The 23,472-nt window shown below is 43.5% G+C and overlaps 2 protein-coding genes across 5 annotated transcripts; one reads left to right on the top strand and one right to left on the bottom strand.

The window, feature by feature from the left end:
• Nucleotides 1-3,103: 3,103 nt before the first annotated feature.
• RPUSD2 (RNA pseudouridine synthase domain containing 2) lies at nt 3,104-7,298 on the bottom strand. 2 transcript variants are annotated; one of them, XM_019725480.3, is made up of 3 exons: nt 6,638-7,298; nt 5,057-5,353; nt 3,104-4,366 (listed from the first exon to the last, which is right to left on the bottom strand). In XM_019725480.3, exons 1-3 carry the CDS (start codon nt 7,262-7,264, stop codon nt 3,632-3,634), a joined length of 1,659 nt encoding a protein of 552 aa, XP_019581039.3. In that variant the 5' UTR covers nt 7,265-7,298; the 3' UTR covers nt 3,104-3,631. The 2 variants fall into 2 exon arrangements, with proteins under 2 accessions (XP_019581039.3, XP_019581040.3); XM_019725481.3 differs by having other exon boundaries at nt 6,884-7,298.
• Nucleotides 7,299-11,401: 4,103 nt separating this feature from the next.
• On the top strand, nt 11,402-19,674 carry CCDC32 (coiled-coil domain containing 32). Of its 3 annotated transcripts, XM_088797143.1 has the most exons (5): nt 11,402-11,535; nt 13,020-13,275; nt 15,817-15,973; nt 18,360-18,461; nt 18,657-19,349. In XM_088797143.1, exons 2-5 carry the CDS (start codon nt 13,032-13,034, stop codon nt 18,793-18,795), a joined length of 642 nt encoding a protein of 213 aa, XP_088653269.1. In that variant the 5' UTR covers nt 11,402-11,535; nt 13,020-13,031; the 3' UTR covers nt 18,796-19,349. The 3 variants fall into 3 exon arrangements, with proteins under 3 accessions (XP_088653269.1, XP_019581041.1, XP_019581042.1); XM_019725482.3 differs by lacking the exon at nt 18,360-18,461 and having other exon boundaries at nt 18,657-19,674; XM_019725483.3 differs by lacking the exon at nt 18,360-18,461 and having other exon boundaries at nt 11,415-11,535; nt 13,025-13,275; nt 18,657-19,357.
• Nucleotides 19,675-23,472: the final 3,798 nt, after the last annotated feature.

Below are 23,472 nucleotides of genomic sequence, written 5' to 3'. Positions count from 1 at the left end.
TGATAATACCACTAAAAAAAAAAAAAAAAAAAAAAGGTTGGTATCACTGTCTGAAAGCAATCTACAGTTCAATGCAATCTCGACCAAAATCCTATCAACTTCACAGGCAACAAAAACAAAAATGGACAAATGGGACATTAAACTTCAAATCTTTTGTGCATCAAAGGATATAATCGACAGAACAAAAAGACAACGTATGGAATGGGAGGAAATATTTACAAATCATATCTCCGATAAGGGTTAACATCCAGGACATGTTAACAATGCCTATAACTCAACAACAAAAAAGTCAAATAACCCAATTTAAAAACGCATAAAGGCTTGAATAGACATTTCTCTAAGTGATATGTAAACAGCCAGATGAAAAGATGCTCAATGTCACGAATCACCAAGGAAATGCGAATCAAACCTACAGTGAGGTATCACCTCACACCCATTAGGATGGCTACTATCAAAACATCAGAAAATAACAAGTGTTGACGAAGATGTGGAGAAATTAGAACCCTGTGTAATGTTGATAGGATTGTAAAATGGTGCAGCTGCTATGGAAACCAGTATGGAGGGTCCTCAAAAATTGACAACTAGAACTATCATATGATCCAGCAATCCCATTTATGGAGATATAACTAAAAAAATTGAAAGTAGGAACTTAAAGAGGTATTTGCACACCGTGTTCACAGTAGTACTATTCACAATAGCCAAGATGTGGAAACAACCTGTGTCCATAAATGGATGATGGATAAAAATGTGGTATATACACACAAAGGAATATTATTCAGCCTTAAAAAGGAAGGAATTTTGTCACAAGTTACAACATGGATGAACCTTGAAGACATAATGCTAAGTGAAATAAGCCTATTACAAAAAGACAAAAGTATATGATCCCATTTATATGAGGTATCTAAAGTAATAAAAGTCATAGAAACAGAAAGTACAATGATGGTTGTTAGGGCCTGGGGGGAGGGGGTAGAAAGGGGACTTGTAGTTTAACGGGTATAGAGTTTCAGTCATGCAAGAGGAAAAAATTCTCAAGATCTGTTTCACAATATGAATATACTTAACATTACTGAACTGTACACTTAAAAATGGCTAGAATGGTAAATTTTGTTTTTTAACACAATATAAAATTAAATTAAAAAAATTCCATCAGCCTCTTTTGCAGGAATGGAATCAAAACACTGTGGTGTTGGTAGAGGATAGACCTAGAGATCAGAGGAAAAGAATCAAAAGTCCAGAAATAAACCTATACATCTATGGTTAAATGATTTTCTACAAGAGAGCCAAGGTCATTCAATGGGGAAAGAATAGTCTCTTCAACAAATAGTGCTAGAAAAAGTGGACATCCACATATAAAAGAAAGAAGTTGGATCCCTCTCTCACACCATATACACAAATCAACTCAAGATGGATCAAAGACCTAAATGTACGAGCTAAAATTATAAAACTCTTAAAAGAAAATATAGGGGTAAATCTTCATGACCTTGGTCTGCCAATGGATTCTCAGATATAATACGAAAAGCACAACCAACAAAAGAAAAAATAAATAAATTGGGCTGCATCAAAATTAAAACTTGTCAAAAGCACAGGCAACAGAAGCAAAAATAGACAAGTGGGACTACATCAAACTAAAAAGCTTCTGCACAGCAAAGGAAACAATTAACAAAGTGAAAGGCAACCTATGGAAGAAAATATCTGCATATCATATGTCTGATAAGGGGTTAATATTCCAAAATACAAGGAAAATAGTATTCAAAAATATAGCAAAAAATCCAAATAACCCAACTGGAAAATGGGCAAAGGATTTGAGTAGATGTTTCTCCAAAGACATGCAAATGACTAGGTTCGGAGAGCTGCCAGGTGGGTGAACAAGAAGGCATCCACACATCGAGTTCTATGAGGTCAGAGCACCTGTGCTTCTAGACCTTATCCTACATATCTCTTCAGCTGGTGTTCATTCATATCCTTTAATATCCTTTGTAATAAACCAGTAATCTAGCAAGTGAACTATTTTCCTGAGTTCTGTGAGCCAATCTAGTAAAGGATTGAACCTGAGGACAGAGTTATAGGAGCCCCTGATTTATGGTTGGTCAGAAGCACAGGTGACAACCTGGACTTGAGACTGGCATCCGAGGTGGGCACAGTCTTGTGGGCCTGAGCCCTTTATTTGTGGAATCTGATGCTATCTCCAGGTAGATAGTGTTGGAATTGAGTTAAACTGTAGGACACTTAGCTGGTCTGAGACTGGCTTGGTGTGGGGAAACCCCCACATATTTGAACTGTATTCTGTAAGTAGTGAGTAAAGGAAAACAAGGTTTTCTTTTCAGGTATCTAACACAGTCAAATACATAGCAGCGAGTTAGAATAGTGATATAGGGTTTTGGGAGCGGGGGGAAATGGGGAATTGCTATTCAACGGGTATAGTTTCAGTTATGCATGATTAAATTCTAGAGATCTGCTGCACAACATTGTGTGTATGGTTAACAATACTGTATTGTACACATAAAAAGTTGTTAAGGGGTAGATCTCATGCTACATGTTCTTACCACAATAAAAAAAATATTAGGGCCAGCCTGGTGGCCCAGGTGGTTGGAGCGCCGTGCTCCTAACACAGAGGTCACCAGTTCGATACCCACATGGGCCAGTGAGCTGCGCCCTCTACATCTAAGATTGTGAACAACAGCTCTCCCTGGAGCTGGCCTGCTCTGCAGCCAGAGCTTGGTGTTAGCTGACACCGCTGGGCTGCTTGGCTGCTTTGTGCTCCTGTGAGCGGCTGATGGGGGCGGGGAGCGCAAGGCTCATAATACCAGCAGGGCCAGGGAGCTGTGTCCTACACAACAAGACTGAGAAACAGCGGCTTGAACCACAGTAGGAAGGAAGCAGAAGGGGAAAAAAAAAATTATAACTTTTGTGAATGACAGGACACTATCAATAAAATGTATAGACAAGCTACAAAATAGAAGATATTTGAGGGCTATACAAATGTAGTATACCCATACCATGGAATATTATTCAGCCACAAAAAGGGAATGAGTACTGATGCATGCTGTAAATTGGATGAACCTTGAAAACCTTATGCTAAGCAAAAGAAGACAGACACAAAATGTCACTTATTGTATGATTCCATTTATGATTCCATATGAAATGTCTAGAATAGGCAAATCCATCAAGACAGAAAGTAGAATAATCGTTACCATGGGCTGAGAAGAAGGGGAAATGAGGAGTGACTGTTTAATGGCTACGGGTTTCCTTTTGGGTGATGCAAATGTTTTGGAACTAAAGAAGAGGTAATGGTTGCACAACACTGAATATGCTAAATGCCGCTAAACTGTATACATTAATATGGTTAATTGTCATGTTGTGAATTTACCTCAATAGTAAAGAAAAACACAAAAAAAGCAGCAGTAGGAAAACCAGACATGTATTCCTAAAAAAAAAGGAATACATTTACAAACCAGTAAGTCCCCGGACTCTAGCTGGAGGGAGAGGAAGGAAGGAGGTAGCAAGTGTGACCGGTCCTTTAAGAGCCCAACCTCACTCCTTATAGAAACCCTGAGTACCAGCCCATGAGGTCGGTCCTACCCCAATGGCCTCTTCCCCACCCAAGAAGCCATCCCTCCACAGGCCACAGCTGTCAATCATCTTGCCAGTCATCCTGTGCCCAGGTCGGCATGGGTGAAAAGTACTCAAAGCCTGGCCCTTTATAGCGCAGGGCATGCAGAAACATCACAAGGTCCTGGGGCGAGGGGTCCTGTCGCACCAGCCGGCACTCTGGACAGAGGGGGTCTATCTCTTGATTCTCAACATCTGTTTCCGCTACATTCCCTGGTGCCAGTGTCACTGTGTCCAGATCCTGAGGGGCTGCCTCAGCTACTCCATCCATTTTGGGGGCAGATGCAACCAAGTCTTCTAGGCGGTCCTTGCCCAGCTCTGAGGAGGGCGCTGCGGAGGCCGTGAGTCCTGAGGACAGGTCATCTTCACACAGATTTAGCACATCGAGGCTCTGTTTGGCTTGGTGCTCTGCCACAAGGTCCCGCAGCAGTTCCTCATCTGTCTTGGGAATGTGGCCGCCCCGGCCTCGCGAGGGACCCCAGGCTACTGAGTTGTAGATGGGATCATTGAGGATGGGGTGGCCCAGGAACTGGAGGTGGACTCGGATCTGGTGTGTGCGGCCTGTGAGTGGCCGGCAGCGCACGACACTGGAGTGGCCGTTGTAGCTCAGTCTCTGGAACACTGTCTCACAGGGCTTGCCCCGAGCGTCCACACGACACACCCCTACCTTGTAAGACACTACCAGGATGGGTTCCTTGCAGGTTACGTCCTCGGCGGGGAACTCCCCCTCCACCCGGCACACGTACTCCTTCTCCAGCTACACAGGAGGGAAGAGGGAGAAATCAGCACAAAGCCCAACCTCAGGAAGCCCAGGCCCTCTGCATGTGATGAGGAAGGCCCCAGTACCACACAGAAGAGGATTCAAACCCCAGCTCTACCGTTTTCCAGTGGCATGATTCTGGCTACATTACTTAGTCTCTTTAAATCCTATTACCTTGTCTAGGACATGTGATTAGGAAAGCACTTACCTCACAGGGCTGTTATACAAATTCAGTAAGTGAGGCTCTAACGTACTTGGTACTTAGCCTGGTATACAGTAAGCACTCAGTACCAGAATTGTATCACAATCAGATCCAGAATGACAAGTCTCAAGACCACAATCACTACCATTTAACTCTTCTACCCAAGCCTCTTCCAATTTCATCCAATCGTTCCATCAAGTAGGCTCTCCCCACAAGCTTAAAAACCTCGTTCTGCCTATCGGCACTTTCAAACTTCAAAAGAGCAAACCACCAAGAGGCTGGCAGTGTCTGCCATCTCTAAAAATCTCTTGAAATTTGTGAGATAATCTGTCTTTGGCACTTTAGGTGTTGCCCTCCCTGAAGGTAGGAAGCTTGGCCAGATAAACATGAAGACCCACTTCAGACAGAACTCAATTGATGCCCTTTTGACACACAGCATTTGTGAGCCCAGGAAGTAAACTGCATGATACAAACGCGAGGCTCACCTGCCGGTCCCGAACCTGCTCATGAATTCTCTCCGAGACAGCTGCTGTCTTGGCAAACATGAGGACCCCGGAGGTAAGGCGGTCAAGCCTATGCAATGGGTGAAGCTCCTTGAGTTGGTGCTCCTTGCCCAGGATGAAGATGACTGTATTGTGCCGGAAGCGGCCACAGGGGTGGACAGGAATGGAAGAAGGTTTGTCCACAACCACCACCTCTTCATTCTCAGCCAGCAGGCGGACAGGCTCTGCTGTGACTGGTGGCTCATGCCTGTGCACTGTGTTCCGCAAGAAGTCATTGTCCTGCCAATGACATAGGCAACTGGTCAGCCCAGGGGCCAGCAATCTGTAATCAGTCAACTTCACACACAGCTTCCCGTTATTTATTGACATGGAAGAATGGTTACAGTACATCCTTACACAGAAAAAGCAGTATGCATAGTGTATTCTCACTTTGTAAGAATAGATACCGAGGTAGATAGCAGGCACTGAAAAACAACTACCTAGGATATACACAACAATGTTAATGGTGATATCTCTGGGTGATGGGATTACAGGTGTTTTTGGATTTTGTTTATTTGTATTTTCCTACAATAATGTTATACTTCAAAGGTAAATTTTTTTTAAATGGTGGGGACAAAAAAACCCTCAATAAATCATCATCACTTTTTCATGACCTTAAACAAACAATACCAAGCTGTAAGTCCAGTGATCTGGGCTGTAGACCTGGATTTCCTCCCACAGGTTCACTGCAAGTCACTTAACTTCTCTGGGCCTGTTTCCTTACCTGTAAAAATGTGAGGGTTAGACCAAACCTATGCTTTTCAAAATTGAGATGGGAGAGGGGATTCAAACCATCCATTCCCCAAATGCTGAAATCACTTGGGCTCCCATCACAACCTGGTGAGCCAGTGTTACTCACAGGGGTATCTGGTACCTTTTAGCTGTGAAGAAGTTTTAAAGAAGGGTCAAAGCACTGGGCTAGACAACTCTGGTCTTTATCGCTGACAGTTCACAATTCTATTATATCAGGCTCTATGATAAATAATTTTAGTAGTAGTTATAAGAACATCAGCTTTGGAGGTGACACTTTGGCCTTAATTCTGTGAAGTGTACCTTAATTCAGTTTCCTCACAGGTAAAATGATGTGGCAATAGCTATCCCACAAGGCTGTCGTTAGAATTAAATGTTAAAATACTTAAAATGCTTAACTTTGTGCCTAGGACATACTACGGAGACACAAATGATAACCTCTATTACACTATTTGTACAGAGAATCACAACGCAAGGTAGGAGGTGATCAGTGCCAGTGCCACAAGACAGTGCATAAGAGGAGCCATAAGAATGCCAACTGCTGTCCCTTGGAAACAAGCAAGTCGCAGTGATGGAAGGGATAAATGGGCTGAGTTTTGAAGCACCGGAGCTACTTGCAGAAATGGAGTGGGGGAGGGAGCTAAGAGTGTTCCAAGTGAAAGTGAGAAAGCTTCTGAATTACCCCGATTTTACTCCAGTACCTATGTCCTACTAGCTCTAAAAACCCCTTCCCCGTTTCCTCGCCACTTTAGGTCGGCTCCATCAGGACTCCACCTTGAGCACAATGCTGAGGTCCTGTACTGGCTCCTCGTTGAGGCGTAGGCGCCCAGCCCGAACCGCAGCCTCGTAGTAGGCCAGGGGATGGGCTCGGAACTCGGTGCTGAAGACGTGCATCAAGCTACGGCCCACCCAGCGGCCTTTGCAATAGGTCCGGAAGTCAAAGTAATAGGGTCGCACTTTGCGCAGCCCTCCTTCGAAGTAGTAGCTGGTCTCTGCAAAGTGTTCGTCGCCGAAGCTCACCCCTGCCCGCCGCTTCTTCGGGGGCGGCACTACGCGCTCCCCGGTGGTGCCCCGCCGCTTCTTCCGCTTGCCTGGGCCGAGCGCTGCAGCCGGGGCCGGCTCCTGGTTCCCTGTGGTCTGCTTCCCGTCCCCAGGGGCCAGCTCCACTCCTGGGCCCGCCGGCTCTGGGCACCCTGGGGGCCACTCATCCCTCACGTCGCCGCCCGCGTCTCCGTTTTGCTGAGCCGGAGCCCTCAGCCCGCTCGCTGCCTCGGCCCCGGTCGAGAGCGTGTCCGCCATCGGGCCCCTACGGCCACTCCAAGTCCTGGCAAAGCGGAGGCACGCGAGGTTGAAGTACCCCGGCACGAGAACCGCAAGCCACCCGCGGCCGCCGCGACACATAACCGCGCAGCCACCGCTCCTGGGTCGCGATGTGATGGCGTCACTCGGCACCAGCCAATCACAATGAGACCCAGTGCCGGGGCGGGGACTGAGGAGAGAGGGATGGAGTTGAATGGAGAGTTGAAAGGTGAGAAGACTCACCAAAAGCGTAGATTTCATGTAGATATGCTCAAGTTCCGTGGGTCTGGAGAAAATCTTGAAAGGACCTTTATTTAAAACAAAACAGACTCTAAATTTAAAACAGACTTTATTTACGACAGAACAGACCGCTAACCTCTGAATATGCTAAGAATATTTAACTACTGTGTTGTATACTTTAAAAGAGTGAATATTATAATGCGTGACATATCTCAATAAAGCTGTTATATATGCATTTAAAAGTACAGCCCAGAAGCAATGTTTTCACAGCTGCCTTTGTTCCTAACAGAGTGAGAATGATTAGAGAACTCCCAACTGCCTCCCATTTACGCCTGTCCTAAGATTAAACTGCAAGTAGATCAGAAGATTTATTTATCAGTTCTTAAATGCAAATTACTGAAACCAACTAAGAAAACGAGCCAAATCAAGAGAAGTCAGGGCCTATAAGAACCAGCACATGTCAAAAGAGTGAACTGTGTGGTATGTGAATTATACTTCAATAAAGTCATTAAAAAAAAAATGAATGTTGTTCAGAATGTGTCCGAAGCACAGACACAGAGAGAGATATCAGAGAGGTCTAGAGAGAGGGAGTCCTTGTGGGATTGTATGAAGCCTTGCTGTGGATTAGCAATGTTGGCCACACCAGGCAACTTGTTGGAACTACAGAATCTTGATTCTCTTTCCCTCTGGATCTACTCAATGAAAACCTGCATTTTAACAAGATCCTCAAATGGTTTGTCTGCATGTTAGTTTGAGAAGCACTGGTATAGACCACAAGACCACACAGAGTAGACATTTGTCATACTCTTTGGACATTCAGCATCTTCTCAACACTCTTCTTTTGTGTGGGGAATTTCCCATATAATAAGTACTGCCTTCAAGAGGTAGAAGCCAGAAACTGGCCTTCCCAGCTTCCCTTACAGCTTGGACATCAGCTTTCACCTGGACTGCGTCCATCAGGCAGAAGCTTTGGTTCAGAGGCACACACAGAGGAAGTGGGCATTCATATCTGATAAGATAGCATTGGAGGCATCTGATTTGTGTCCAGTGCCCAGTCAGTAATGCCAGCTGCAGTGTCTGTGCAGTGGTGTAAGGGTGAAATTCAGTAAATAAATAACGTAATTAGACTTAGCTAGTTTGCAGTTTGACTCACCGCATCGCTCTCTCTAGCCACTTGTAGTTAGACTTAGTTTGCAGTTTGATCCACCCTGATATTCAGCTATTTCCTCTTTGTTTCTGCCCTTCCTGATTAACTGAAGAACTCTGTTTTATTCCCTTTCTCAAGATTACACATACCTCATTAATCCATTTAATTAACAAAATCCTAACTTGAAAAGAGCAATTTCTTAATCCTCAGGCGCCCAGACACTGGAATACATAAAAAACCCCAGCCCTTGGTGGTCCAGAATCCAGAGATAACATTATCTTAAAACAGACCAGACCCTGGGAAGAATGTCAGCCCTAGGACCTGCCTGACCGATTCCCACTTTCCTTTGTTCTTCTTGTGTACCTCTAAAGCCTTCTGACCAGTCTAGGAATGGGGAGGTGGCCTTTGGACAGGAGTTCACCATCCTCCCAGAATTCATTCTGAATAAACAGGCATTCTGAATAAACCTGCTTTTCTTTCCACCAACCATGTCTCAATTTTTAACTTTTGCAAGTGACAGGCAGCTGGACCTCAGCACGGCATCAGTGGTAGTGGGTTGTTCCCTGAGCAGTTCCTCAGTGAGTATTAGACACTGTTCCTGGCTCTATAGATCCCAGCCTAAATCACAGGCCATCTCAAAATTCTTTGAGCTACTTAATATCCTTTAATCCTGTGCTGTACAATAGAGTAGCTACTAGCCACAGGTAGCTATTTAAATTTAAATTAATTCAAATGATATAAAATTTAAATTTCATTTCTTTAGTTGCACAAGTTGCATTTTAAGGTCTCAATTGACACATACAGCTAGTGGCTACCTTATTGGACAGCTCAGATACAGAATATTTCTATTATCATAGAAAGTTCTATTGGACAGAGCAACTTTAATCAATTCCTCTTACTGCTTAAAATGGCTAGAACTTGAACTAAGAACTCCAACTAACTTACTATGTTAAGGCTTTAAGTATTTTAAGAGTAATGGGAAATCAACAAGTTTTTGGTGTGTGTGTGTGTATGTGTGTGTGTGTGTGTGACATGATTTGATCTCCATTCCAAAAGGATCACAATGTTGCAACATTATGATGGGAGTGAAGAGGGAATCACAAGGTCTAGCACCAGGCCAGTGAGGTCCTTGACCATGAGGGTTCTAATTCAAACATTCACACACCCAACAAATTTTGAACATTTGCCAGACATTGCTTGGCTCTGGAGATACGCAGGTAAGAAAGACATGGTTCCTGATCTCAATGAAGGATAGTCTGCTCTAAGACATAAATAAAAAACATATTTGTGCTAATAGCACTGCTGTTAAAGCAGAGTGCAAAATAAAGGGAAGCTGACTGCCCTCATGTGGCTCCCCAGCATGAGCAGTCATTGGAAAAGAGATCATCACTGTTTATGGTTTCAGCTGTGCAAGTCCAGGATCTGGTTTGGTTTTTTCAGTGCACATACTAATTAAACTCAGAGGACACGGGTGAATCACTAAGGGTGCCAATTTGTTAATTTACAATTGTAACTTTAAGTTATAAAATGTATTCCTTTTTATACCAGTGATTACTGGTGCCTATTGTTAAAGGCACCCTCATCCTGGTATCAAGATATTTAACAGGCCAAATTTGAAATCAAGAGTTTGTTGGGTGAGCAAGAGAAAAGGGCATAGAGAGTTGAAAGGCCACGGAGTAGAATGATGAAGCACCTATAAACCTGCGACAGTGACAGTGCCCGTTTCTATGAATCAGATGCTGTCAGATTCCTGTTGTTGGTGGGCTGGTAGCTGGAGGCCTCTGAGGATCTCTCATTGGGAGATTCCACACCCCTATACTCCCACTCCCCATTTATTCCCTGTGAATAAGCACTGCTAAAATCTTGCCTATTATTTGCTCCTGTTTTCTAACCTCCATGCTTTCCACTTCCTTCTGTTTGTGTATTCTCTCTCAGAATGGTTATAAATGTGAGCAACAGAGTTCCTCCTAGTTCCCTTTCCCATGGTGGTAGTTGTTACTACCATAGCCGCGTTGATTGGCTTTGGACACATCTAGAGACACATCATCAGCCAAGTTACTTCTTCAGATGGTTGGCTGATGTCTTTCGGTACACGTTTCTTTAGGAGAGAGTAATTGGACTTGGAAATTGGGGTTGTAGGGGTGAAGAAGGGTTGCATTGCAGTAAACTGATAACCCCTAAAAGGATATCAAAAGTCATCTTCTTTAAAAAGCGTTTCTGACACACACCTCCCGTATCCACTCTCCTTTATGTACTCTGGCCACACTTCTGTCATCTCCTCTACATCTATTTGCTGTTATTTGTAAACTTGTCTGCCCCATGGCGCACCCCTCTGCACTGAGCTGTAAAGATCTCTTGGGACTCATATCAAGTCTGTCTGTCTTGAATTCCCGCTTAACACAATGCCCAGAACACAGCAGGAGCTTGGCGTCTATTCACTAAATGAATGAGGGAAAGCTTCATAACTTGGTGAATGGGACAAAGGTCTCCTGCCAGTAGGGAAAGAAGTCACCTCCTTCCCCATTAGCAAAAGTGCTCTAACTAGGGTAGCGAGGACTGAAATTTTCGGAGACAAACACCGGCCCAGAGAACTGCTGAGGAGGTGAACTTGCTCAGGGAACCAAGAAAAGTCAAAGGCCTTGAAAACCGGGCTTCCCATCTGAGGAGGGAATGGTGGGTGTTGTCCGCGCGTTGGAACTCACAGACCCAAGTGGAACCAACCTGGCTCCAGCGAAAAGTAGGGGCCCAGGAGACATGCGTTTCCCGGCAACAACAGGCCCGCCCACCGCTTCCTTGCGCTCAGTTCCTCACTTCCTCACCCAGCTGAGCTCCAGTCGACCTATCCACGCACAGAACATCTCCAAGTCGGGCGGTGGTTGGAGGACTTCCAGGATTGGTCACTTGGAGGCTCCGCCCCCTATTTCTTCCGGGCTCATAGAGACAGAGCTGAGCGGTGCGTTTGCGAGCTGCTGGGCAGGCTGTTGCGGTAGGTGTGCGGGGGCAGGCGGACCCAGAGTTTTGTATCCCGGTCTCCGACCCCATCCTGGAATACCACAAGCGGCCTTGGAGCCTGACTCATCCCGCCCAGCCAATGCTTGAGACCAGAGTGACTGAGGCCCGGGGTCTGGACACCAGGGTTCCCTGCAGGATTCTGGACGTCATGGGGGGGAGGGGACCGGGGCTCAGGTGTGAACAAAATTTTGGTTTGGGTGCGTTTAAACGATTTCGGGATGGCGGCGGGGGGAGGTGTTCATTGTGGCCCTTGGCATCAGACGGGGCTCCCGTGACACATCTGTTCGTTTTACTTCCGGGCCCCTTCGCTGGCTGGGCTGTCCTGGAATTATTTAGACCTTTCCGCAGGCAGCCTTCCTAATCTCAAAGGTCCCTCCTAAAAGAATGTGTCAACCCACGCTATAAGACTAGGTAGTTATGAAAGCCCCCAGGCTCTACGTAGCCCTTACCACCAAACTCTGCTTGGGCTACTTTCAGTATATTCCCAAACTGGCAGAGTGCTATTGGGTAAATAAAAACATGGATTTTGGAGCGGCACAGATCTGGTTCCCAATCAAGGATTCATCGTATATCAGTAATGTCTCATTGACAAAGTACCCTTCTGAGCCTCAGATTCTTCATCTGGAAAACGATGAAAATGTCCATCTTTCAGTGTTTGACTGTTAAAATAAGAACATGAGGCATATAGCCCAGCTTCTACATGTAATGAGCACATGGGCCTTTGCATGCGACAGTACTCTCTGAGAGACCATTTTCACCATGCAGCACTTTTATTATCCTTGTGTATATGGAACTGTGCAAGACCTTTTATTCGTTGCCTTGTTGAAAACAATTTAATTGGGTGAGGACACAGTGGATGAATTCAGGAGACTTTTGGAGAAAAGTGCAGGTTGATTGTCATCACTGGGATTGTGGTTAAAATTCATGTGTGTGTTTTAAAACATACATAACGTGAAATGTACCATTTTAACCATTTTTAGATATACACTTCAGTGACATTCACAGTGTTGTACAACCATCACTACCCTCCATCTCTAGAATTTCCCAAACTGAAACTCTGTACCCATTAAACAATAACTCCCATTCTCCTCTCCCCAAAATCCCTGTCAACCACCATCCTATTTTTTGTCTCTATGAATTTGACTGTACTAGGTATCTCATATAAGTGGAATCATTCAATATTTGTCCTGTGTCTGGCTTGTAGAAATTCCATTTTTAAAGACAAACTTCATTATGAAAACAACTTGAGTGCGGAGCCAAAAGAGGAACCCAATTACTTTTTTGTCATCTTTTTATCTGTAACACAGAAACCTAAGAAAAGACATTTTCAGTTTTGTTAAGAGAAACTTCTGAAAAGCCTATTATCTTCCTTCAATGTGTAAACAAATATCTGAGTATTACATACTTATACTATATCCTTAAAGCCAGTGCTTTCTTACTTGAGCTTCTGTTTTTCAGCTCAGATTCCAAATGAAAATGTTTGAGAGCATTGACTCTACAGCCACAAAATCTGGCCCGGATCTTTGGGCTGAAATCTGTTCCTGTCTGCCAAATCCCGACCAAGAGGATGGTGCCAGCAATACCTTCTCAGACTCCTTTCTAGATTCTTACCCTGCAGGCACAGACCAGAAAGAGGCCTCAGACTTTGCTGCTCAGCCAGCTATAAAACCTTGGGCTCCCTTGCAGGATTCCGAAGTGTATTTAGCATCTCTAGGTAAGTTAGATGACTTTCTTTTTTCCTTTTTTTTTTTTTTTAATCAGAAGCTGGTGGTTTTAAGGAAGCTTGTTGAAGTTCTTTTACATCAAACCTGGTTTTCTATTCTTAATTTTTTTCTTTTGTCCTCACTGCATGTTATCTGTCAGGTATAACTTAGGGAGTGGTTCAGGTTGGTTGTTGGGAAGGACCCCCTTTCCCTTGAACATCCCTTAAAACACTTTGTCACCTCCTGCCTCTGTTTCGTCTAAATTCTGCTTTATTTCTTGCCATTCTGTAGACCCTCTTGCCTACTATCGGTGGCTCATATGTTCAAATAACTCAAAAGTGTCAAACCTTGTGCCCTCCTGAAAGAAGGGTCATGGCCCCATGGCTACATGTGGATTTCTGATGCTACAGTTGAAAAGCTATTATATTAGAGTGTTGGAATGGGAGCATGTTGACATAAAATTCATTCTGCCTCTTGTTAGCCATTTTATTTTTTTAAAATATCTCCTGAACACATCTTCACTGCCCTGTCCTGTGGTCTTAAGTATAAATATTTAGAGAGACTCCAAACACAGTAAAGAGAATCAGATTGTCCTATGCTAGAGAAAGAGAATTATCAGTATAGGGCAGTGATTGCCAGTCTTTAAAATTGTGGTATCTTTTTATTATTAAACATCTATAAGACCCATCTATGTGTCACAAAACCAAACCTGGGAATAATTATTTGAGGGAGGAAAGGCAATTCAGGAAAAAGCAGCTTTTGAGGAAGGACAGATAAAAGAGTCAGAATAGAGTTTACATGACTGCTAAGAAATATCTTGGAAAAACAAAAGGAATTTTATTAATGATGTACTGGAGGAAAAAGATAAGAGAAAAACATAGGTGGAACGATGGAAAATGAGAAAGATGAGGGTATAATGTGAGATTTGTCGGGAAGCCACAAAAGATCGGATAATAATATTTACAGCCATGGCTGAGGAGGTTGACAATTCTGTTTTGTGGTTGTCAGAACATCTGTTATGATCACAAGGAGAAGAAGCAACACTCGGAGAAAGCTGAAGAATCAGATCCTTTGGCTTGTTGTTGCTCAGCGCCCAGGGGTTATAAGAAACTTGCATGGTTTTGGTGATGATTTTGATTGGTTCAGAAAGTTAAGACTCCCCTGATCTTTTCTAAAATCAGTTAAGAAGATGATTAAAGTTTTCTTCTCTGAGGAAAATGAGAGACATTTCTGGTGCCTATGGCAGAGTCTGGAAGACAGTGGCAGGCAGCTTTGGAGTATGCAATGACACCTGTTTCTGCCTGCCCAACTCAGATCACATCTGATCCGGGACTCAGGACACTCAGAGAGAAGATCTTTTCCAGCCCCAAAGACTACCTTCTGCCTTGACAACCAAGGCCAGACAATGTAAAGATTGTTTTTATTGCCAAATAAACCTATATCAAAGAGAATTCACTAAGGTCAACAATTAAAAACAGCCAGTTCAACATATCCGAAAAGATACACATACCCTTTTCATATCCTCAAGGAGAGAAAAATTCCTCAAATATTTAATGTTTATCAACTGCAGGTGTTTTACATGGGTGAGCTCTGTGTGGTAACTTGAAGTAACAAGAGTTATTTATTGTTTTGATCAGTGGGTGCCAGCTGAAGTGGCTTGTTTAGAAATGAAAACAGAATGGCAAATCATAAAGTTTCTATTGTTTTGGGGCTTGATGCTCATCCCTCCCCTCCAAAAAAAACTGTCATTTACCCATTTATTATAGTTGAAGGCAAGACTAAGTTAAGGCAGAAGGCAAATGGTGATACCCTTTCTTGTATTCTTCAAAAGAGGATATCTGTTCAACAGTTATACTTAAAATGCAAATAAGAATAATTAAACATCTACCATCAGGAAGCCATATGGACCACTCCCACAGGGACTACAAGATGTTTGTTTTGATTAGGTTCCAACATCCAGGCCATGAGTTGAGCGACTTTAAAAAATGTTGGGAGATGCCTTCTCTTTAATCAAGAATTTAATCATACATAGAGATCTTAAAGGTCTCTTATTATTGAGTTCTCATCAAGTCAGTTTTAGGTCTAATGAACCATTGGCTCTCTGATCATTTTATCTAATTCTTTCTCATGAGGTTTGAAAACTGCTTTATGTCACTGTGACAAAAAGAAAAACCATTGACTCTTCAGAGAGACTATTTTGAAGGAGTTGAAAAAAGACAATAGTATACACATGTCAAGCCAGGGAAAGCAAGCATTCCTTAGAGATACCTGCTGGGCTTCTGTGATTTCAAAGGAAACGTGCTATTGATTTATTTATGAGAAGTATGGCTTTTCCCTTTTCTGGGGTTAAACATTTATTTGATATAATGTCGAGTGAAGACACTGTGAAGGAAAAAGAAAAATGTACGTTTCCTTTTATCTGTCCCCCTTAAAAAATGAGCTCTTTTGTAGGGGGTGTGGATGTATTCATCAGTGAGAGAATTATTAAGTTGGCATTTTGCATTTTAGATTCAGTTTCATTTCATACTCACTTTCCTTGTTAAACTCTTTAGAGAAGAAACTGAGAAGAATCAAAGGTTTAAATCAGGAAGTGACCTCTAAGGACATGCTTCGAACCCTGGCCCAAGCCAAGAAGGAATGCTGGGATCGATTCCTCCAGGAAAAGTTAGCATCAGAGTTCTTTGTGGATGGACTTGATTCTGATGAGAGGTAATTGACTCCCCATCCAGTTCCAGGTGACAGTGTGTTTTGCTGAGGGCATTTCTGTTTTTCTAAAGAATTCAGGGAGAGTGACATCTGAGTTAAGATATTAGTTGATAGCAATATCAGCTTTTCCGAGCTAAGATCATCCTTTGTAAATTTGCTCTATTTGTTCTGAGACCAGCAGCAGATTTTTGAAAATGGCTATTTTTGCCAAAAGGCAAATACTCCAGCTGCATCCTGATCGCAGATTGGATATAGTCGAGGATAAACCATTGTCTTCATTTTTGAGTACATAATGCACTTGAGAAAGTAGTAATCAGTCAACAACTGGAACAATGTTTTCTTACCTCTGAATCTCCATTGCCTTACAGAGTTCTGTCATATTGTAGCCATTCATTCACATTTGTGTAGACTAAATAAATGAATTTCTTAAGCATCTGCTGCGTGAAGGCACTGTGCTTGGTCGGTCATGGGGCTGGAGATGTGGGGTGGAGGGGAGATATACGGACGATTTAGACCCTTTTCTTGGTCCTCAAAACTACTTAGAGAGAGATGACGAATACATGTATATATAAAGACGTACCTAACTAACGAGGCGGCATAAGAGAAGAGCCAGATGAGTGGAAGTGACAGAACAGGCTTTGGGAGTTGGGAGACCACTGAGCTCCCTATGGGCTCTGGTGTTCGTACCAGGGAAGGAGGCAGGACTTGAACAGTCCCTGCAGGTGGGCCAGGTGCAGAAAGGAGAGAAGCCACAAAGAGCAGGGTGATGGGTGACACTAGGAACGTGACTCTGCCACTTACTGGTTGTTATGTCCTTGGGTAAGTAACCTGTGTGTGCCTCAGTTTCTTCTTCTATCAAGTGGGAGTAGTAGCTCTTACCTCATAAGGTTGTTATGAGGGTAGTGAGTTACTAGGTGTAAAGTGCTTAGAATAGTGCCTGGTACATGGTAAGTACTATTTAAGTGTTAACTATTATTAATATTCTTCCTAACAGAATTTTAAAGTTCAGTAAGAAATTATTCAAAACAAAGATCAGTGAGGGGAGTAAAACCCTGAATTTTAACAAAAAGTCTTAGGGGAATATGACTTAACCTAACTAAGTTTGCAACCTGTCATTAACATTGATTTTGAGAGTCCCATGTTGTCAGATGAAGATACTGCTGCTGAAATCATGGACCATATTGAAAAAAAAGTTTATAGTTACATTTTTACTTTTTCACTTACAGTATCTTGAATACTGAATCAGCATTCCCCAAGGTCCTTTAGAAATCAGTGTGGCATCTAAGGTCAGGCCAGTTACCCTCTCAGGGTTCAGAAAAGAATATAAATTTTGCTTTACTGTATCTAAAGTCTCAACCCAACTGAGCCTTAAACTGCTCCAAACACAAATAGACTGGAATTTGCAGATTCTTGACCCACTAATAATTTGGTATTCTCTCCCCTTGAATAGTTCTCTCCTTTCCATTTCTGAGAAGAAAGGACATTTTTTTCTGCCTAATTCTCAAGTGGAATTCTTTTTCTCTGAAATCAGATCAGCACACCAAGGCTCAAGTTAATGTTTCTGTGTATTTATCAATACCTAAAATAATGTGATTTTCCCTTCTGTATAGAAATAATTGAAACAATTCTATGAAAAGTGTGGTAGGTGACAATTAAATGCCCCCGTAGCACCTGAGTCCCCTGAGCTGTGGGTAGGTGTCCTCTGAACCTACATCGGTGGGAATGCTTCTTTCTATCATTGTCCAAAACAAGCACCAGGAAACAGTAGATATGCATCTGTTCTCAAACTTCAAAGTTTATGTTTTAACAGAGGCCATTCTGTAGTGAAATTGTGTGGTTCCTCACACATGTGAAGGCCAGGTAGGTGACCCACCTCATGGTCTGCTTTTGGCAAGGGCGTAATGGGCTGAGAAACCAGCTGTGCACAACAGGATTCCCCCATACACTGACAGGTGTCTAAAATCTGCTGGGTGTGGCCTTATTTCTTGGCCTAAGAGCACAGAATGAAGTTTCCCTTATGTCTAGTCTTTTATATTCTACCATGAATGTCTAATAGCGTTAGAGTGAGGATCCTGTGTACGTGAGGAAGGTAGGAGGGGGACACCTCCTCCTCCCCTCAGATCCAGACAGAAAAGGGGCCCTCTGGCAGACTGGCCATTCCTTTGTGGGGACACTGCTGCTCAGATGTTTACATCTTGGGGACTTGCTATGGGATGAACTAAACATAAAGCTCACAAACAAAAAAAATCATGCTCAGTGCGGCTAAGCGTAATTGAGTTTCAGACTGCCTCAGGTATAAGAGATTTCTAGATGCTCAAGTTTCTGCCTCGCTAATAATTTGGTATTTATTTGAATGTTTCCTCCTCTTGACAATTTCTGTCCTCTTCAGTTTTGAGGGAAAAAAGACAGGACGGAGCTGTTCTCATCAAGCCTTCAGAGGTTCTGCATTTGAAGGGGGCCTGGTGCTTGTAGCCAGAGTGCCCACCAGGGGGTAAATTATGCCTGGGAGCTGCCAGGATGTACAGCTGTCAGAGGAGTATCATCCTTCTCCCCGTGTTAGTGAAAAACAATTGTAGGAAGAAATTGGTGGTGGGTGGGAGGGCAGTTTTTGAGTAACTGAGATAATCATTAAGTAATTAATCATCGAGGTCTGATGCAGCCACCCTTTTCTCTTGCTCTTTCCTAGCACCTTGGAACATTTCAAGAGGTGGCTCCAGCCAGATAAAGTAGCCATCAGTACAGAGGAGGTCCAGTATCTGATTCCTCCAGAGTCACAAGTTGAGAAGCCAGTGGCTGGGGATGAGCCAGCGGCAGCGGAACAATAAATTACACACACACACACACACACACACACACACACACACACACACACACGCTGAGCAGCTGTCTCCGGTCCACAGGGAACAGTGGAGAGCTCAGCGACAGCCGCAGCAGCAAGGAGAAATCTAAGGAGGGAAAAGCCCAACCCTCCACTCCCCAAAGCAAACAGCTGCGGGGCCCCTGAGGACTTGCTTGGGGCTGGCATGTGTGACTGTCTTGGATGAAGTGACTTTGACACAGTATGCGCTGGATCAAAATCCTGCTTTCCTGTATGTCCCACAGCTTGTCTGAGTTCCGGTGCTGCAGATGAGAAGTCTGCTAAGAATCTAGGAAGGACCCAAACGTATTTGGAGACTGATGCCCTTGTGAATAATGTACATGTATAAGTTAAGTGAGCCATATTTTTCCTTGCCTCTTCCGGATGTTCCTGCCTGTGCTCCAAGAATTCCCTTGGTAAAATTGTCAGGGGTGCATGTGGCCAAGGAGAGTGAAGTCTGCCTTGAATCGAAGCCCCATTCACGGCTTCTCTAACAAGTCCATATTAAACATAGGGACTTTAAGAAAAGAGCCTGGGCTTTTCCTTCACCTGATTTGTTCCTTATGGGGGAAATGGACGAAAGAAGTGTGAAAAGGTGGGTGTTTCTGTGTGTGTATGTATATGTCTTTTATTTCATGCATAGTTTCTCCCCTAACTTCTTCCTGCACTTAAAATGGGCTAAATTTCAAATGAGACCGGGAAATATGGTGCTAGAATTTGACAGGACTGCTGAAGAGTTCCTTGCTTGCTCCTTGTAGCAGCTTTCCTGGCTGAGTCTGTGCTTCCCTCCTTGTGTATGGTGTTCTTGTTAGTTTGTGTTGTCCATATAAAACTTTTCTCATCACAACAGCTGTGTGTGGTGCAATGGACCTGATTCCTCCCAGAGAGATGCTCCCAGGCAGTGGGGAGGTAAAAACAAATGCATGCCAACGCTGGGGACCTGGTAACTTTTGCCAGCCTCCTGTTTCTAACACCTACCCTTTGACAAGCCAGACCTCGGTGCTCCGAGGGTATAATTCTGAGGCCGTGGCTCCATGGCATTTCTTCCTGAGTAATAGGTTCCAAGTCCCTAATGATATGCAGGGTGGCTGTAAAACTTTTCAGACATTTGCTCATTTCGAAATCAAGTGTTTTCTTTGTCCAAAAAGATGGGAACCAACCAGGTGATTCCGTATCCTTGCTTAATTACATGAATATTTTGGTTGTAATTTCCAGATACAAGATTATTTTCCCCTTTTTTGCATTGACTAATGGTGTTAGCTTTATTCCTACTGCTTTTTATTAGTAGGATACCTTTGACACAAAGAGTGGGCCTGTGTGTTCCCCAGACACTCGGAGGAAGCCAGCCATGGACCATCATCTGGCTCTGGACCAAACTTGCAAGCTGCCATCTCTGTCTGGGGTTCAGGTGTCAGACCTCACTCTTACAGGGGGCCTCATCACATAGGGCCATGTGATGGCTTTCAGCTGGTTGCATACGTTTAAAAATTTAAAAAAAGACATATTTTTTTGTTCCCAGCATGGTAAACAAAAATTATTCTTCCTCCATAACAACAATTAAAGAAAAAGAGCAGTAAGATCCCAAAACACTCTCCCAAAGAGCAGCTCATCATAAGACAGTTAGGGAATATTTCTATATCAGAAAATAGTGTTTCTGTAATTCAGGTAAGATTCTACCTTTGCCTTTTTTCTACCTCCAATTTTCAACCTAAGAAACAGAAATTTGAGTATGAGAAGATGGAGAGTTGATGTAAAGGAACCAAAAAGGAACTACAGACCTGAAAGGCTTTTAGCCCCATGTCCGAACCTGGATGAGGAAAGGTGTGAAGGGGCAGGCCGCATATCTCTGGCTACCTTCTTGCTTAATTCTTTAATAGAGACAGGTTTCCACAGAAGGGAGTCTAATAGCTGTAGCTATGGTTTCTTAAGTGGTTTAGAGGTGACATCTTAAGTGACGCCTCTAAAAAAAGGTAAAACTCTACCAAAAACAAATTTGATTTTCATTCCCGAAGCTAACTTATTAATATAGATTTATCTTAGGCTATTTAAGTGGCACTAAACTTGAAACCAAGAGTCTTGGGTGCTAGCTTTGCCCTGCAGCTTACTGTGTGATCATAAATAAGTCAAGTGACCTCTTTGTGTTCCAGTTCCCTTTCAGAAACTGGACCAACCATAGGAAAAACAGTATTGGCCAAAAATACTGATCTGTTTCCTTTGACCCTGGAAAGTCCCAAGGAACTAGTTAGGACTTCCTCAAATCAGTAAAATTTACGAGTTTCTTATCACCCCTAACTTCCTTCCTCATGTCCTTAGTGAAACAGAAAGTTAGAGAAAACGGAGCAATATTTAGGGCTAAACTTTAGGGCTACAGAAGGGCAATTCCCAACAGGGGCAACGCAGCAGTGACGTGGTAGACCCAGGGAACGCTGGGTTGGAGCCAAGGAGATCAGCCAAGTGGCTGCCACTGTTCTCTTATAGCACATGTGCTCATCACCCAGGGCTTGGCAAGATCAGTGCTAGAATGGCACAGGCTTGTTTCCAGAACCTGCTCCAGAAATAGGCTCTGGATATAGGCACAGCAAGTAAACAAACTCCCCACCAGCTGTTACTGAGGTGTGTCCTTCGCACGCAGGCCTGCCCACAGGACTTGCTACGAAAGGGAAGACGCCCTGGAGCCACGCCCTGGCCCTGCCTAGGAGTGAGTCCCCAAGGCTGAAAACAGCTCTAGTCACATGAAACAGTCAATATTTTTCTGAAAATTCCAAACTATTCCAACTAGCTTTTGCCCTACTTCAGTTATAAGAGTCAAGACAGGACACTGCCATAGCAATCTTAGGTGTGTGGGAGGGCTGTTTACCTGAACCCAGAAGTGGTTATTTAAGACACGGATTCATTCATCGAACCAATATTTGTTGAGCCCTTGCCACGCTTCAGGTGCTGTGCATGGTGGTGAATAAAACAAAACCCCATCTTCCCACATGGAATGATGGAGGGGGAGATATGGCCTAGCTAATTAGTGCTATGGAGCCTAGGTGTGAGCACAGGGTGTTTTGAGAGCATATGGACAGGAGCTATGGGAGTGCTAGGCCAGGTGGAGAGGGAGCTAGGAGAGGGGCCCTGTTAGGGAAGCTGAGTCCAGAAAAATAAATAGCAGTTAGAAAAGAGGGATAGAGTATGGAAGCAGAGAAAAGTTCCAGAAGAGGAAAACAGCCATGTACAAAGGTCTAAAGCAGGGGTGTCCAAACTGCGGCCCGCAATCCATTTTTAATTGGCCCGCAGCAAATTCCAAAAATATATTTAGTTTACTTAAATAAACCAGGTGAGGCAATACGTACTTCACCTCGAGTGAATGGCTGGCTGTTTGTGTATTTTACCGCATAGGGCCCTTGGTGAAAAACGTTGAAAAAAGTTTCACACCCCTGGTCTACAGGCAAAAGAAAGTTTGGAGACTGGAAAGTAGTTCAGTGTAGCTGGAGCATAAAGGACAAAGGAGGAAGCATCAAAAGGTGAGGTTGAAAATTAATAAACAATGCTGGGTGTGAAGGGCTATATAAGTCATGTTAAGGAGTTTGGAATTCATTGTTGGGACAATAGAAAGCTAATGGGTCATTTTAAGAGGAGCAGTGTTGGTCAGATTTGCATCTGGAAAGATGGTTAGGGCTGCCATGGGCTTGACATAAACTGATTAGAGGTGCACAAATTCACACTTGGCAATGGTACGTGGACATGAAATAATTCAATTAGAGGGCTCATGGTTATCCTTTTATTTTATAGCTTGATTTCTTTGAAGTTAATTTTTTTTCACTATTGCAGAACAAATAGAATCATGTGTGGTAAATTGTATTTCCCAAAGATGGCCATATCAGTACATCACATTTCACACTTTCATTTTACAGTATGATATGTTCATTCCATTGAGATGTTCGGTCAATATTCCTTCCCCTTGAACCTGGGTAGACCTATGTAACTGCCTTGCTAATAGAGCACAGCACAAATAATGTGACTTTTGAGGCTAGGTCGTAAAAACATTCCATCTAGGTGTGCGCTCTTTGTCTCAACATGCTCCTTTGTAGTTCTCAACCAACAGGTAAGAAGTCTGGCTACCTTGAAGCCACCATACTAGACAGGCCACACAGAGACAAAGGTGTTCCCAGCAGTTTAGTCCCCAGCTGTTTGAGTCTTCCCTCCCAGTCATCAGATATACGAGCTCAGACAATTAAGTTCGCAAACTCATCCTAGAAAAAGTGCTACATACCTCATTGCTGAATATCACTAGTCACCTTCGAAGTACTCCCCTTGGGAAGCTGTGCACCGACGCCAGCACCTAGTCCACCTTTCAAAGCAATTTTGGAACTCTTTCTGGAATGGCCATCAGAGCTGATGTCGTATTACCCTTGATGTCCTGAATGTCATCAAAATGTCTTCCTTTCAATATTTCCTTTATCTTCGGGTAAAGAAAGAAGTCTTTGGGGGCCAGATCAGGTGAGATGGGAGTGTGTTCCAATACCATTATTTGTTTACTGGCTAAAAACTCCCTCACAGACAGTGCCGTGTGAGCTGGTGCACTGTCGCGATGTAAGAGCCATGAATTGTTGGTGAAAAGTTCAGGTCGTCTAACTTTTTCACACAGGCTTTTCAGCACTTC

The sequence above is a fragment of the Rhinolophus sinicus genome, chromosome 3, assembly GCF_057876585.1.
Source record: "Rhinolophus sinicus isolate RSI-liver-muscle chromosome 3, RSI-T2T, whole genome shotgun sequence".
Taxonomy (NCBI): Eukaryota; Metazoa; Chordata; class Mammalia; order Chiroptera; family Rhinolophidae; genus Rhinolophus; species Rhinolophus sinicus.
This window is presented reverse-complemented; position numbering and strand designations above follow the sequence as displayed.

Bases quoted from the DNA above. Each gene is read 5' to 3' on its own strand.
- CCDC32 (XM_088797143.1), top strand. From the start codon at position 13,032: ATGAAAATGTTTGAGAGCATTGACTCTACAGCCACAAAATCTGGCCCG. The intron at 15,974-18,359 runs GTAATTGACTCC...TGTCCTCTTCAG, and splicing joins GGACTTGATTCTGATGAGAG to TTTTGAGGGAAAAAAGACAG. The intron at 18,462-18,656 runs GTAAATTATGCC...GCTCTTTCCTAG, and splicing joins GCCAGAGTGCCCACCAGGGG to CACCTTGGAACATTTCAAGA.
- RPUSD2 (XM_019725480.3), bottom strand. From the start codon at position 7,264: ATGTGTCGCGGCGGCCGCGGGTGGCTTGCGGTTCTCGTGCCGGGGTAC. The intron at 5,354-6,637 runs GTGGAGTCCTGA...TGTCATTGGCAG, and splicing joins ACCTCAGCATTGTGCTCAAG to GACAATGACTTCTTGCGGAA. The intron at 4,367-5,056 runs GTGAGCCTCGCG...CCTCCTGTGTAG, and splicing joins AGCAGGTTCGGGACCGGCAG to CTGGAGAAGGAGTACGTGTG.